Here is a 15,727-nt window from a genome sequence, read left to right as displayed (position 1 = left end):
CAGCTATTCCATTTTTCTTCGAGACAATTCATTTCTTCTTTTTCTTCTTCTTCTCACCTACTTTTTTCCCTCTCCACACCCTTTTCTGCTCCTTCCGCTCCACTGATTTTCACTTCTTTTTGTCCATCTCTTCTTGAAAGTCTTGACCTTGATTAAATGAATTAGATGGGTGGATTTAAAAGAGAAAAGAGTTTTCTTGTTTATATCGGATCAAAAGAGAGAAAAAAAGAGTGAGTGGGAGTCTGCTGCTGCTTCAGTTGCCTAGTGACCAATATCTCAAACATCTCTAATCTTCCAACACTATTTTCCCAATGACTCTACTTCTCTTTTTTGCAGCACATCACATATTTTTCTCCGGATGTAATCATCTGGTTTCCGTTCCAGAATGTTTCGTTTTTCAAAAGATTCTTTTCTGTTTCACTGAAACGGTTTTGTCTATTTGGGGATATCCAAAAACAATACTTTTGATTTGAAGAAATTCTCCGTTTTGCTTCACCCTAACTAGTAAGTTATCTAATCGAGCTTCATCTTTCACTTAATCTCTAAAAAAGGAGCATTGCAAAATTTTCATTTTCATTAATTTCCTGTTTCAATACGGTATTTTGGTAAAGCTCACAAGATTTTCAAATTGTTTTTTTCTTGAAATCTCATCATATTTCTCGGTTTCACAAGTGTTAGTTAAATACTTAACTCATCTGGAACTCTGATCGTCACCGTTTACTTCGTCTATGAATTCGCTCTCAAGGATTCCAGCCATTTTTTCTCAATTCCATCTATTTCTTATAATTTTTTTACAGTTTCATGTATCAATTATGATATAACAGATGTCTGACTTTTCTTGATTAGTTGTAGTTCAGCGAACCAGCGTTTCAGCTCATTTTAGCTCACAAGATCGTCAACGAACTTTGGGTTGTCTTATTTTTCTGTCGAACTTTAATTGCCACTCTCACATCATCATTGCGGTTTCATTTTTCCATTTCCAATCCAAACGAATCTCTGGACATTATGTTCATCGTACTTTTGGCTTCCAACTTCATTCTTCCAAGACCAAATTTCCAGTCGTACAACCTTATTCCAGATATTTCGTTGTTTCCCTCCCTCCCATGTCGGTAATATTCCACGAGAACCCGGGAACAAGTCTCGGGTCAGTGGTAACCGACACGAACACATCCCTGGATCGGTCGATTGAGACGAGTCCCGAATGGATTGACGATCTGTTTCCAAATGTTTCATTCATCGACTCTCCGACACATCAAGTAATTCGAGGATTCTGTAGAGATGTATTCGTGTATAGGTTACCCGGCGGATTTCGGTTAGTTTACTTATCTTTTTTAGAAGTTAGCCACGAACAACAATCACTTAACACAAATGATGAATGGTTTTCTGATTTTCATGAAGCAAAAACAAAATAAGAATCTACTAATTCCAAAACTTCTTTCAGAATTCGATACTGGGACGCTGCGATCTTCCTTCCCAACCTGTTATTCCTTCTATTTCTAATTGTAAAATGTGGCAGTGTCATCCGAAAACTTCGAACCGGAAACTCGCCAGTCCTACGTGCATTCACATTACTCGTCTACGTGTCGACTCTTGTTAACTTGATTCGATGTGCCTACAGTATGACATTGTCAATGACAGATGGACTCGAACAGACTGTAGATCAAACATTATGGACTGTCATCAAGTTTTTCTATTTGACTGCAGAGTTCTGTGCATTGACTTTTGGATTGTTGTTCGGGCATCTGGACAATGGAAAGTCGATTTTGGTGGCATTGTTGGGCACGTTGTTGGTGTCGATTCCTCATACAGCAGTGCAAGTTATTGTCGAGATGAAGATTATTGATAATGTAAGTTGGGGATAAACTGAAGTTTCAATGTTTGAGAATGTTTCTGTTTTTCTTTTTTGACACAAAATATCTTGATTAGAGTAATCTAGAAAAATCAACTTCAAACTGAATAAAATCTAAGTGCACTCATTTTAATGACACAACCGAAACCGTAACCCACTCCTCAACTCCCTTTTTTCAGTCCTGGCTCCCACTAACCTATTTCGACGTCCAATCCGACGGTGGTTTCATATTCTGGGTGTTATCATCTGCTATCCTCGCCCTCATCTACTTTTTCATAATGTGTCTTCCGTTGGTTTGCTGTCAAAAGTACACAAAACTGCCGAGCAAAGGATCATTCTTCATTTATTGCATGATGATGGTGACACTGAATGTTCTTCAATCGATGGGTGCTGCATTGATTCTTTTCAAGTCTTCGGATGGATTATGGTGAGTGAAAATGAGAAGAAGTGAATATAAGTTGGAAGGTTTTCAGTTTCGTTGGATTGTCCACCTACGTCTACTTTGTTCTCTACCCACCAATCATCTACTTTACATTCCTCAGGAAAAAGTTGAAGTGAGTCTAAACTCTGAACTTCTTCCAGAATTAGATTCATTTATTTCAGAACTCCTCCAAACAACACATCTGGACTGTTCATGTATCGGAAACACAAAGACGAGCAAGGATCCGGTGACCTTCCAGATTCTTATTACCCAAGATTCTCTGGATTGACGTCACCGAGTTATGATGACCTGTTTGATTACGATAGAGATGCCAGATTCACACATTATGACATTTCGACGAACGAATATGTACAGGTGAGGAGTTTTGAGAGATTTTTGTTTCAAAGAGGATGTGTAGGCAGACAAGTTGTGGTTGGAATTGCTCCCAATCTGTCTGAAAGTTTTAGTTTTTTTGAAATTTCTTTGGTTCTGTATTTATTAAATAAAAACACTATTTCAAGGTACTTCCCCTCACTGTAAACTCTCCAACGATGAATATTTTCTGTTCCATGCTATTCAATAGTACTCAGAATATTCTCTTTTTTCAATACACATACGGTTTCGCTAGGAAAAAATTATAAGAGTTTGAGAGGTCGATATTTCATAAAATTCCACTTCAAATTCAGGGATATTGTATTTTCGCGGCTTGGTTTTCACATCTACGCTCCACCAGAATACTTGAAAAGATTTCTCATATGTAGTTAAAAACAATCCAAATGTTCCCGTTTCATCACCCCAATTAAAATTTTGATACATGTTACAAAGGGCTACTAGTTTATCATAAACCAAATTTAGTTACTAAAAAATACTTTCAAACTTGATAATCTTTCAAATAGTTTTCTAATTTCCAGAACCCCCACTACAATACCTACTCCACTCCCCTCATCATGTCGACTGTTGAGACTGCTGAATCTACAGTAACCACTCGAACAGGATCAGATGATTATGCACATCATCGAGACTCAATGCTCTCTGAACCATCCACTGGAACTACAACTCGACATTTGAAAGGTCTCGGACCACAAGGATCTCTTATTTTCGAAGAAGATCCATCATGTCTTCGATTGTAGAATTCTTCTGCTTAATATATTCACATTCTATTATTTTATATGATTTGTCTTTTTCTCATGAAACTCATTTTCTACATTCAAATCTTCTCCCCCCAATTCTTCCCGTCTCCCGGTCATCTCCATCTCTCACTTTTGGGTCTCATTACGAATGTACAGTACCCTCTCTTCGCTTCGCTTCTAAGGTCGCTATCATTGTTTCTTTTTACTACCAAAAAGCTTATCACTCGGATCATATTGACTCCCGTTTCCCCCAATTCTGCCTGTTGTTTTTTGACCGGTTACCCACTTGTATTTGTACATAGAATAGACATTGAGTCCTCCCAACTCCCAAGATCATTTCGATTACTTGTATCACTTCCAGATCACAGCTTTTTTCTTGTTTTCATTCGAATCAGACGACTTTTCGAACTGATCGAAAAGTCTTGAATTCATGTTTTATTATGTACGGTTTCACGAATTTTTCGAATAAAATTTTGTTGCACAGATAACTAGTCCATCTGTTTTGAGATATAAACTTATAAATAACGAAAAGAAAAAGGAACAGGTGATAGATGTCATTGAATTGATACAGTTTACCAAAACTTTTATTATTTTTTCGGAAAATTCGAATTACGAAAGTTCAATCTTCGATGTCAAAAAGATTGCAGAACTTCGTTATCTACTCGTTTGTCCGAAAATCCATATCAAATGTGATTTCTCCGTTTGCATTGATCTAAAAAGAACTAGAATGTGAAGAAACAACTTAAGAACCCCGAAAAAATAATAAGTAAGGAAACACCTTAGCAATCTATCCAAAAATTTATCCCAAACTCTATGATTTTCTTGAAACGGTATTCTTGATCTCCTCTCCCTTTCATCACATACATTCACCGATATTGAGTGAAAAAGTATAAATTTATAAAACATTCCAATATCCGTTCCTCTTGAAAGAGAGAAAGTTTTAATTATAAAAAACGGTTTCAGATTATTTTTATGAGATAATTAAATCCATTCAGATGCTCATTGAAGCAACGTGACAAAACTCAAAAAATTCGAAAATCCTCAATAATTCACGTAACCCCATAACCTCCCAACCTTTTCACACCAAAACACTGATACGAATCAAGCAAAAATAAAAAAGAAAGCTTCATTTGAAGCGGCGGAAGATTAAACATTCTAGTATTCAATTCGTTGATCGATCTGGAGTTGACGCCTTTTGATATAAATACCAATTGCGGACTGCATTTAATATGTGTATAACAAAAAAGTGAGTGCTCCGAAATGGTAAGACTGAATAATTTAAAGATTCAGAGCGAAGAAAGAGCCAGTATCGGTTGCTGCGACTCCAACTGCAAGTCCAGGTGTTACTCCGACGGCTGATCCATCTGGAAAGAACAAGAAACCGGGGGATAAGTCTAAAGCTGCCAAAGCAGCCGCGTTCCCGGACACTCCGGCGGCTCCGGTCCCCAAACCACCGGCGAAAGCGATGATTGTGGTAAGAGGAATATTGGAATCTGGAAATTTCAGATGAGTTTTTCCAGGTCAAGCCATGGGTTCAACGTACTCTGGATACTGGTGTTGCGAATCTTGTCGAAGAATTCCGTGGGTTGGCGAAATGGACTCCGGAGGGAATGACGACGGAAGCATTCAATGCGAACAAGGATAAGAATAGGTTCGACATCCGGGCATCCGATATAGTGACCGACAGAAATTTTCAGATACCAAGACGTTCCGTGCCAAGACAAGGGAAGAATAGTCTTGAAGTTTCCCGGTCTCGCAAGTGACTACATTCATGCCAACTACCTTGAAACCGCCCATAATCCGAAGAAGTTCATTTGTGCCCAGGGACCATTGGAGGGTACTCAACACTCATTCTGGGCTATGGTCGTTCAGGAGAAAGTGGAGTGTATCATTATGCTGTGCAATTGTATTGAGATGGGAAAATTCAAATGTCATCAGTATTGGCCGTTGGAGAAAGATCAGAAGATCTCGTTCGGAGAGGCTCCCAATCAGATTTTCGTCACGAAACTCGACGAGAAGAAGATGTCAGCGGAAGAGCAATGCATCAATGTGACAACTCTGAAAATCGACACGAGTGATGGATCTAGAAAGATTCAGCACTTGCAATGGGAGAACTGGCCGGATCGTGGAGTTCCACAGACTAATCTCACTGCAATTGTAAGTTATTGTTGCTTGTTTGAATAATTTTTCATATAACTATTTTCAGAACCTTCTCTCCGCCACCCGTGGAAACCAGAATCCGATTCTTGTTCACTGCTCTGCTGGAATCGGTCGTACTGGTACTATTGTGGCCATTGCTTATGTTCAAGACAAGATGATGGCTGGGGTAATCATCTGAACATTCACTCTGGAATCATAATATACTATTTTAGGAAGATTGTATGGCGATGAACGAATTGCTCAAGGAGTTGAGATCTCAGCGTCCGTGGTCGATTCAGAATGAATTCGTCAGTCTTTATGTCACTTCATCACTATAAACAACTTGTTAATTTTCAGCAATACCTCTATCTCCATCGTGTTCTCCTATCCTATTTCCTCGAGCGCCACAAGAGTTCGTACGGTGAATTGTTGTCGGCTGAAAACGCGGCAAAATACAAGAAATGGATTGAGGATTACGCAAAGATCACATCTGGAAAGTAGTGGATGAATGGAACTATTAATGTCTCGGTTTGAATGAAAAACTGTGTTTGGAAAATGTTTTTTTTTGAAAGGGGTATCCTGACTAGGAATCTGGGATCTAAATCAAAGCAGACATATATATATATATATATATATATATCAGGCTGGTGCATAAGTTTCTTTCTTTTTTGGATCATTTTTGTCATGAAATTTCTAGAAGGCTAATAACTCACATAATGAGAAATATAGTTATTTAGTACCTATAACTTATTGTGATTATACCTGGGACATGACGTCTGCCATCTGCTTAATCTCAGCCGTAGACAAGTCAAAATACTCGAGGAACCCTTTTTTGGTACCATTCTTCGTCTCCATTTTTTTCTCAGAAAATGTTGACGAGAATGGGTGATCTATTCAAAATTAAAACAAGCCAGAAAAATTATGTTTAAAAAGTTAATAATAGCATTTGAACTAAGCAACTGTAGTTTAGTGCCGGTCGCTGAAGAACGGCGAGGATCAGCAATTCACGGATGTGTGAGTTTTTTCGATTTTTTTTAACGCTAGATAAGGAAATTGGTAGAAATGTTTATTATTGAGTAGAGTAGGCATTGACGTTTCTGAATTTATTTTGTTTCAGATGATTAAGCGATTTGCTTTTTTTCACAGGAAGCGCGAAGTCAACATCATCAAAATCACGTGATTTTTAAGTTTGATGAAGCCTGCTACTCGTGCTTCTGAATCAATCCACTAGATCTTTTGCACATTTTCAGAGCAATGCATCTACTGTTGATTACTTGTAAGGGGATAGTTCTGACTTGCTTGAAAGCGTTGAGAAGAGACCTAGACTTCACCCAGGTCCACTACACAAAATTTCTTAAAAGCACAAAAATCATGGCAAACACGCGACCCACGTTTTATCACTTAATTGAATGGTTTTCTCATCATTTTTTTCTGGAATCACTTACTCATGTTGCCTTCTAACTTTTACACACAGTTTGGCTTAAATGCTCTCTCAAATGTTTCTGTAATATGCTTGAACGTAGCTGAACAATGATTTCTAGTTGCTCTCAATCGTCTGATCATAATTTTTTTGCCTTTAACGTTCTGACCAAAAACTAAAATGTGACAACAAGATAAAGTATTTTTTCAAAACTTTCATTTAGTTTCCCATTAAGATCGTCAATATTTGATACCAATGTCAACTACAACCAAAAAACTTTCCAAATAGGCGTTTGGTTGACCACAGAAAAAACCATCGTTTTAACGAGCGGAATGTGTAGGCACCAACTTAAAACTGTATTTGTTAGCCAAGGTCATTAGAATGCAAAAAAGTTTGGGTCGATAAACAATCACAGTATCTAAAAACCGTGAGTCAAAGTTCAACCTCAAAAAAAGAAAGAAACTTATGCACCAGCCTAATATATATATATATATATATATATATATATATATATATTTCTGTTAAATGATCATGATGATCGTTGAATAGTGGATCATCAAAAGTTATGATTTTCGTGAAAAGGAAATATATGGAATCAGCGAGTTTTAAGTGTTCTAATAAAGTTTTTTTTGAAACACCAAGTCAGCTTGCGCGTAAGCTTCTCTAAAAACTCTTAAATTTCTGTTTTTTTTCTATTCTGCCCTCATCCTGACACCCCCAATCTAACCTTCGAAACATGTGCCATTTTTTCTGTTTCACTGATTTCAGATAAGATCGCTCTATCTGATAAAAACAATTATTTCGCCTGACTGTTCATTCTTTATTTCCAAACATTTTCCTCATTGATCGTTTCGTTGTCTTGCTGAAAAGTGAGGTTTCTTCCATAGAACAATTCCAAGAATTTTCAGTTTTTGCAGGGTCAAAAGAATGGACAAACAGAAGCCGTCAAAGAAAAGTGCAACGATGAGTTCGCGTAATAAGACTCAAAAGAAAACAAAGCAAAGACCGAGCTCCTCGAATTCTTCGAACAATAACCCAAGGTAGGCTTGCAGTCCAGTTTCCCCTGAAGTCTTAAAATTTTCAGCTCGAAGAAGAAGTCTTCCACCAACAATCGGAAGAATGCTCCGAAGAGTGCTCCACCGACCACGTGTCCGATGTCTTCTCCGAAAGATAATAATGAGAAGAAGGACCCTACTGATAGAGAGAAGAAAAAAGAAGAGAAGAAGGATAAGGTGACACCGGCGAAGAAGAAGCCAGAGCTCCCAGAGAAGAAGTTGGACAGAACACAAGAAGATGATAATAAAGAGACGGAAAGTGGATTGAGTTTGGTGGTTAAAGAGGGCAATGTTCCAGTGAAAATGGACGATGGATATGAAGATTTTGGGCCGGGTGCCAATACTCAGTGAACTATGTTTTGATTAGAAAATTAAATGAACTTTTTTGTTTGAATATTTTTTTTCAGTTTCAGGTATTTTATTGAATTTATACAGGTTTGGAAAACACATTAGACAAACAGTAGGGTAATGCATCAGATGAGTTATTTTGTTTTTCTGGGACTCAGATCTTCACTAGTTTTTCACGATTTTTCTGGAAAAGTCCATTATTTAAAACCGTCCTACATTTCTCAAAACAACAGAAAGTTTGTAAAGTAGAGCATAAATTATAGCATCAGCAGTGTGTACTGCCCGTGAAATGTCTCTCATTCTCCCCCGAAACCGGGTACTCCGGTTCCAGTGAACTGAACTCTGACTGTCCCTGTTTCTGAAATTTCCCTCCTCCACCGATTTTTTTTGTTTTTCATTCGATCATTTTAGCTACTCGGGACCCTTCGTAATGGCTGGTTAGTTTTAATATGATGCTTCTCACTATCAATTTTTCATTGATTTCAGGAGCATGGCGTCTGGATATCATAATAATGGTTCTATACCAAATCACTTTGGTTTTCTCAGCTCAATTACTTTTCGTCATTTTTCTTGACTACATGCCGCCAACCTACTGTACAGAAGGTATCATTACCGCCACAGTTATATACAACAGTTAACGATTTTCAGACAACTTTTGTTATAAAATGAAAAGTAAATGTTTGACGGATTATGATCACAACGCTCATAATTTGTGTCCAGTGAACATGACAGGGAACAGAGTACGTTCAAGTTTTACAATGGCATCTTTAACATGATATCTTTCAGAGAGATTGCATAATGGACCACAAGAAACTGTATTTTTATAGTGCACAATACCAATATCAGCAGGATTGTACAATGCCGTCAGGAATGCAAGTCGTGTAGGTTTTTGTAGATGTAAGGAAATTAACTCTGCCTGGATATTGCATAGCTGATATATGAATAAGCTGAAACTGAAAAAAAGTGCTGTTTCATATGTTCATTATTAATTGAAAGTTGATCAATTCTAGATTGGGAATCCCATAAAATTTCCAGATATACAGTTTTTGAGTGGCATAATATCACAACGAAGCTTCTAGCTTTTTGTGTCGATGTCAAAAAATTAAATTCTCAGAATCCGTAATGACTTTGACAAAAGCATAATCCTCGAATTCTGGAATTCTGGAACCGAAATGTGGAACTACTTTTTGTATGATTAGCCGACCCTTTTCTTCTGAAAACTGTGAAAACATGAGTTATAGTCAACATTCTTGAAAAGTAGATGTCTTCTAAACTCCCAAATTTTCCCGTTGCATTTTGCCCTTATATTTTTTATCTTAAATTGATCGTTTTCAGTTTCAACATATCCGCTGTCACTTTCATTGGAGTCCTTTTGGGAAACATCATTCTCGGTATTCTAGCTGATAAATACGGTCGACGAACCGTTTATTTCCTTTCTCTTCTCTTTGGAATCCCGTGTCTCGTCCTGTCTGCTCTTATCAAGAATGTCACTTCATTCTATATTTTCCGTCTTCTGACTGGAATCGCCATATCTGGAACATTGACAGTTGGGTATACGTATGCGATTGAGATGATTTCTGCGAATAGAAGATTGAGGATCTTTGCTTTTGCCAATTGGGTGAGTTTTTTGTTTTTGGGTTCTTTGGCTACATTGTCAATATTATTTCTTTTTTCGGAAGAAGAGGTTATGCACATTTTGAAACAGAGATTGATTGAATATCCGTTACGGAACCAAAACTTAAATTTTTCAGCTTCAATCGCACGGTTTTTCGAAAATTAAAGAGACATTATGTTCAATGTTTCCGTGTAACTTCCAAACTTTTTCTCTACCTATAGGTACCTACCTGAAACTAATCGAAATAAAAGTTGCAATTTTTCTATGAATACTCTCAAACTTTCAGCCAAATGCCCGAATGATCCAAGTCGGTCTCGCCTATTTCACTCAGGAATGGGCGAGAACCACCTATACAACTGCTTCAATTGCCTGTCTGGCCCTTCCCGTTCTCTGGTATCTTCCAGAAAGTCCAATTTGGTTGGAACAAAATCACAAATACGAAGAAGCGTCGAGAGCCAGAAAACGAATCGAAAAGATTAGTGGAGTGACAGAAGATCATCATAACTCGTATGAAGTTGTCGCTTTTGAGAAGGTCACTCCGAAGAGAGTTATCATGGATCCAAAGTTGAGAACTAGCTTTTTGATGATATTGTTTATGTGAGTTTAGCTTTTGAATACTCTTGGAAGTTAGTGGTGTTTCAGGTATTTTTATGTAGGATTGGCAGTTTACATCACAGATTTGAACGGAGCAGATATGACAAAGAACTTGTATTTGGGACAGTTTCTTGCTGGTTTGGTGCTTTCTATTGCACAATTTGTAAGATTTTCCAGCCATTGTAGAAATTGAACAGCGTCCAAAGTATTATTTCAAAACGTTTCCAGATAATCGGAATGACAGAACCGTACCTGACTGGTATGGGTCGACGTGTCCTCTTCCTCCTCTCTCAACTCATTGCTATCATCTGTTATATTCTCATTGTAATCTGTCTCTATCTTGACTGGAAAGGCTCATTCCTCTACCTCACCGCCTACACTCTAGCCTATGCATCTCAATCGATTTGTCTGGAAGCTGCCTACCTGTCATTAGTAGAGTTAATGCCAACAGATGTGAGAGCAACTGTTGGATCAATGGCTAACATTTGTATGAAGATTGCAACGATTCTGGCAACGCAGACGGTAGGTTTTAGAATCCTAAAATAAATATTAAACTAGGGAGTGGTTTCAGCAAAGCCTGAAATACAACTACGAGCCATTCTTGTTCTTCATCAATTTGGTGGTTTGTACAATTGGAATGATTCTGGTCTTCTTCTGTTTAGAGGTTTGTTTGAAAAATCTGCCTCGTTACCATTAGATCAAAAAATAATTTCCAAGTTTTATGAAACCAGTGAAACTGTAGTTTCTTTAAAATTCTCGACAAAATTTTTAATATTTTCTTAGACGTTTGACTTTAACTATGAAATGGTATTTGTGTGATTTACAATTCCTAGAACAAATCTAACATAAGTTTATAGAAAGCTGAATTCTTGTAGATTCTGAATATGTTTCCGAATTTAGTCAAAAATAATTCGAGATTAAAGGCTTCCTGTCTGCAAATCTTCAACCTCTTGAAATAATGCTTAGGGTCTTCAGATTCCGAATTGTGTAATAAGTAGGAGCCGTTCATGAAATTGTGGTGTTCAGAGAACCCATTACAAGCTAAAAAAAAATTCAAGATCAAATGTGATTTTTGAAACAGAAATTTTTCTGTTCCAACTGGATTCTACAAACTCTAATCCCTCTTTCTGACGATTTCAATTCATTATAATTTACAGGAATCCCGAGAAGCTGATATGAAAATGGTTGGTCAAACCGCAGTTGGAAAGATCTTTTGCTATGATGAAGAAGTGACTCCACCAGGAATCAATGCACATGATCCAAGTCCTCCGAGAGATGCGAACACTCCAGAAGATCCAAAGATGGACAAGCAACTTCCATTGGCTATTGCGGAGCCAGTGACTGCAAAACCACTTGTTTCAAAAGAGCAATTAAGGATTATTGAGAAAAATAATGAGAGGAATCGACCGATTGTTGAGAAACCGAAGAAAGTTCTGGAAGAACTTGCAAAGATTCCAGATCCGGTGAAGAAACAATTGGAGAATGAGAAGGCGTCGACTGATGAGAGTCTGAAGACAATTGAAATAACAAAGAAGTCAGAGGAGTCGAAAGAAAATACTCTTGAGACGAAAACAGGGGAAACTAAAATTGTTTTGCCGAAATCTGTGAAGAAACCAGTGGAAGAGCCGAAGGATCCAATGCCTGAATCTACGGATGACTGGCAACCAAATTCAAAAAACACAAAATCTGGTCAGAAGCCACTGGGCAAACGTCCATCGTTGAAAAATTTCAGTCGATATGATAACGAGTCAGAAGAGGAGTAGAGAGTGTTGAGAAATTACTTGAGTTTTAATTTTTTGTGTTTCATGAAGTTATAAAAAGTTTTGGTTAAACACGAATTCTTGTTACTCTTCTTTCATTGATAGCTGAGTAGTTGACACAGATTTATTGTTGATATCACAGTTCGAATCGATCACAGTTGAGGGGTTTTTTTGTTTTTAAAGTTCTATACATTGGTTTTCTAACAGTAAAACTATTCAATAATTCAATTACTCCGTTTTGTGTTTCTTAATGAGATTCTCGTCGACCGGCGACATAATCATAAGGCCGATTGCAAGAAGTGAACCGACAACTCCGAGTATCGTCAGCGATTGGAATCCGTAATTTTGAAGTAGAGAACCGGCGAAAAGGGGAGAAAATGTGCGGACGAGGGAGTTGAGAGATGTGGCAGTTCCGAGGACGATACCCTAAAAAAACATAGGCGGATAGTACTATGGGTCTCTTAGATGGAAGTTTAATGTCAGAACTGGAAAAGAAATGCAAGAAGTAATTGGTAGTTTCGGAATAGTTCTGTTATACCATACTCATATAACTAACACGTTTATGTTCCCACCGATTATCAGACGTTTATCTAAGCTCTCCTCCACTTACCTGCTCAGATTCGTCTACCAAAGCTGTCAATAAACTATCAGAACACGTTGCAACCACACTCATTCCGAGAGAAACGAATGGCATAATGACAAGAAGCATCCAGAAGTTGAAGAAGACAAATGTGAAGAGAGTGTATCCGACGACCTGGAAATGAAAGATCTCAATGAAATTCATTTCATTTTCGTTTGGTTGGATATCTGATTGAAAACGTAAATTCAAGAGAGAAACTCTGTTCTTAGATTTTCTTTTTCTTTTTTTTCTATTTTTTTTTGCACACTGAATGAAACAGAGAAAAATGAACCTTTGGAAGTAAGAAACATTTTTTCTCTGTTTCATTACTGTCAAATTATCCATCAACACAAGGATGGATGATGCGGTCTCAGAATGTTTCTGCATTTTTCTGATTTTATCAGGAACGAACCAATAATTATAACTCAATTTTTCTCAAACCAGAACTTTGTGAACACGTTTATTTCTATCGATTGAATAGAATGGATACAAAGCTTTGCATCATATTTCTTCGATCATATCAGAACTTTTTGTACAAAAGTACTAGAGGGAAAAAGGAGGGGTTGGATGTGTAATGATATTATGAAACTTAAAAATATATGTTTCGAGTATGTTATATTTTTCAGACAGTGGCACGAGGAACTGGTTTAGGAAATTTCAGAATAGGTTCAAACAGATCTCGTTTTTGCCGTACGCATTCTAGATAAAGCGTATCATAATTTGAGACGCGGCATGTGGAGATGTTTCAAACATTTTTTGGTTTTCTGTTGTAAAATGTTAAGAGTAAGCTTCTTACTAACACAAATATTTAACATACACTGTAGAAACAGTACTTTCACTGTTTCAACTTGGAAATATAGGATTTTTAAATACCAAAAATTTGCTTTTTTGTTTCCGTGTTATTTCACTAAAACCCAACTCACAAAACTCAGAGATCCAATGATGAGAAGTGTCTGCTCATCGAACTTTTTCCTCAACCAAATGACTCCAAATCCATTCGAAAACATGATAAACACACCCATCATCATTTGCATTATCTGATTTTCAGTGTTTGTTGCATTGAATTTCTCGATTATGTACAACTGAAATCAATCATTATTCAAGAATTCAAAAGAGGAAAAGACCTACATTAAGCACTGCAATAATCATCAAAAACGGCACAACTCCTCCATTTTTCTTGGCCATTACGTTGAGGACTCCTGGTTTCTGGAGTATTCTGACGACGTTGGTGATGTTGATTTGTGGAGGAGGACCATTTGAATCATCTTGAGAGATTTCGTGCTGGAATAAAAAGAAATGAGAATCCAGTAATAACAATTGGAAAAGAAAGTTATATTGGGGAACTGCGAAACCGAAATGTTTTCGTTAATTGAATTCTTTCTTCAGTTAGATGAGATCTCGAAAATAACTTTTAACGCCTTTTTTCATATTGAACAAAAATTTTTTGGCATTATTTCAAAAATATATGAAACGGAAAAATGGACATACTCAAAAATTATTTCTATTTTTATACTGTTTCTAGAAACAAATTACTTCAAATTTATTATTCCCGTTCGGTGATCTTCTTTTTTCCTTTTGAATCAGTTCTTAAAACCATAACTTCATTCCACTCACCTCATAAGACTTCCTTTCAATACATGTCTCCAATACAATTGAAGGAAGAGCACACAATGCAGCTGACACCAGAAGAGGTGCCAGATCTCCACCGATCTTTGTGGCAGCAATCGAAAAAATGGGTACAAAAATGAAACCAATTCCAAAAGTGAGACCCATTCGTCCGAATGCACTTGTTCTCTCTTTTCCAGGTGTTGTTAGAGCAGATAGAAGGGTCTGATGGGCTTGTTGGCCATGCATGAATACTACAGGAATACGGGATAGAAGGAGGGAATAGTAGTCCTGAAAGTTTAATAATTGCCAGAAATTTGAGATTGGAAACACTTTCATGGAGGAATTTAGATTTTTCTGATATTACTCTAACAGTAGCTTTAAATTTTATACCTTCAAATTCTAGCCGTATAATGGATTTTTACAGTTTCAACAAGACCATTTGGATTCAAACCATTTAAAAAAGTATTGCATTTACGGATTACGAATTATCCTCTATTGTCTTCTCTTTTTTTCCATTTTTTTAGTTCAGAAACTCCACTTACAAAAGAAAAATAAAGCGATAATCCTGAGAGAAGCGTTGAAAAATAGCATAAATGAAGTGCATATCTTATACCAAATTTCTGAATCACATATCCAAAAAGTGGTCCGCCAATCATTTGAAATACTCCGAATATTGTTTGAATGTAACCTGAAATTTCCCGATTTTTTTCCATCTTTTTTTTCTTTCTTTTTCCTTCCCCAGAACCAAAAACTAACCAAAGTCTGCATCAGAAAGTTGCAATTGTTTTACCAGATACGGTGTCGCAGAGAATTGAAGGAAAAATGTAATATTATAGAAAATAGTGAGTAAATAGGTAAATGCAATTGGACGGGACACCTCAAACGAGCCGATTTTGATCGTATTCGGGCTCGTTGCCGTCATTTTTCTGTGCTGAAAGTCTTTTCTTTTTTAATTTTTTAGTTTTCAAATACAAAAATTGAAACTTGTGCGGAGAACAACAACTGATTGATAAACGACGACAGTGCGGGGAGAGGAAATTGAAATGAACTGTGTCTTTAACTGATTATAAGCGTCGTTTTATGTTATTATAAATTCACGACACTGCGCCGCATGGCTTTTGGCGCCTCTAATTTGGTCAAAATGGTCTCGAAGCGAAAAACATTATTTG

The 15,727-nt window shown here is 37.0% G+C and overlaps 5 protein-coding genes across 5 annotated transcripts; 4 read left to right on the top strand and 1 right to left on the bottom strand.

Annotated features, from left to right (window-relative positions):
• Nucleotides 1-1,103: 1,103 nt before the first annotated feature.
• On the top strand, nt 1,104-3,400 carry GCK72_013377 (uncharacterized protein; the record flags this gene model as incomplete). Its single annotated transcript, XM_003096207.2, has 6 exons — nt 1,104-1,312; nt 1,442-1,847; nt 2,029-2,276; nt 2,323-2,403; nt 2,453-2,645; nt 3,182-3,400. The coding sequence occupies 6 exons, from the start codon at nt 1,104-1,106 to the stop codon at nt 3,398-3,400; spliced, it is 1,356 nt and encodes a 451-aa protein (XP_003096255.2).
• Nucleotides 3,401-4,629: 1,229 nt separating this feature from the next.
• On the top strand, nt 4,630-6,040 carry GCK72_013376 (uncharacterized protein; the record flags this gene model as incomplete). The annotated part of the gene is made up of 7 exons (XM_053729818.1): nt 4,630-4,646; nt 4,691-4,874; nt 4,921-5,051; nt 5,098-5,557; nt 5,607-5,726; nt 5,773-5,847; nt 5,897-6,040. The coding sequence occupies 7 exons, from the start codon at nt 4,630-4,632 to the stop codon at nt 6,038-6,040; spliced, it is 1,131 nt and encodes a 376-aa protein (XP_053584590.1).
• Nucleotides 6,041-7,886: 1,846 nt separating this feature from the next.
• On the top strand, nt 7,887-8,365 carry GCK72_013375 (uncharacterized protein; the record flags this gene model as incomplete). The annotated part of the gene is made up of 2 exons (XM_003096211.2): nt 7,887-7,999; nt 8,044-8,365. The coding sequence occupies 2 exons, from the start codon at nt 7,887-7,889 to the stop codon at nt 8,363-8,365; spliced, it is 435 nt and encodes a 144-aa protein (XP_003096259.2).
• A 509-nt stretch (nt 8,366-8,874) lies between these two features.
• Nucleotides 8,875-12,334, top strand: GCK72_013374 (uncharacterized protein; the record flags this gene model as incomplete). Its single annotated transcript, XM_003096212.2, has 9 exons — nt 8,875-8,965; nt 9,011-9,102; nt 9,149-9,243; nt 9,698-9,980; nt 10,264-10,574; nt 10,620-10,734; nt 10,800-11,093; nt 11,143-11,235; nt 11,729-12,334. 9 exons carry the CDS (start codon nt 8,875-8,877, stop codon nt 12,332-12,334), a joined length of 1,980 nt encoding a protein of 659 aa, XP_003096260.2.
• GCK72_013373 (uncharacterized protein) lies at nt 11,788-15,480 on the bottom strand (the record flags this gene model as incomplete). Its single annotated transcript, XM_003096230.2, has 8 exons — nt 11,788-12,079; nt 12,564-12,757; nt 12,942-13,085; nt 13,874-14,032; nt 14,079-14,231; nt 14,565-14,846; nt 15,101-15,246; nt 15,315-15,480. The coding sequence occupies 8 exons, from the start codon at nt 15,478-15,480 to the stop codon at nt 11,788-11,790; spliced, it is 1,536 nt and encodes a 511-aa protein (XP_003096278.2).
• Between the last annotated feature and the right edge of the window lie 247 nt (nt 15,481-15,727).

The sequence above is a fragment of the Caenorhabditis remanei genome, chromosome IV (assembly GCF_010183535.1).
Source record: "Caenorhabditis remanei strain PX506 chromosome IV, whole genome shotgun sequence".
In the NCBI taxonomy this organism is placed as follows: Eukaryota; Metazoa; Nematoda; class Chromadorea; order Rhabditida; family Rhabditidae; genus Caenorhabditis; species Caenorhabditis remanei.
This window is presented reverse-complemented; position numbering and strand designations above follow the sequence as displayed.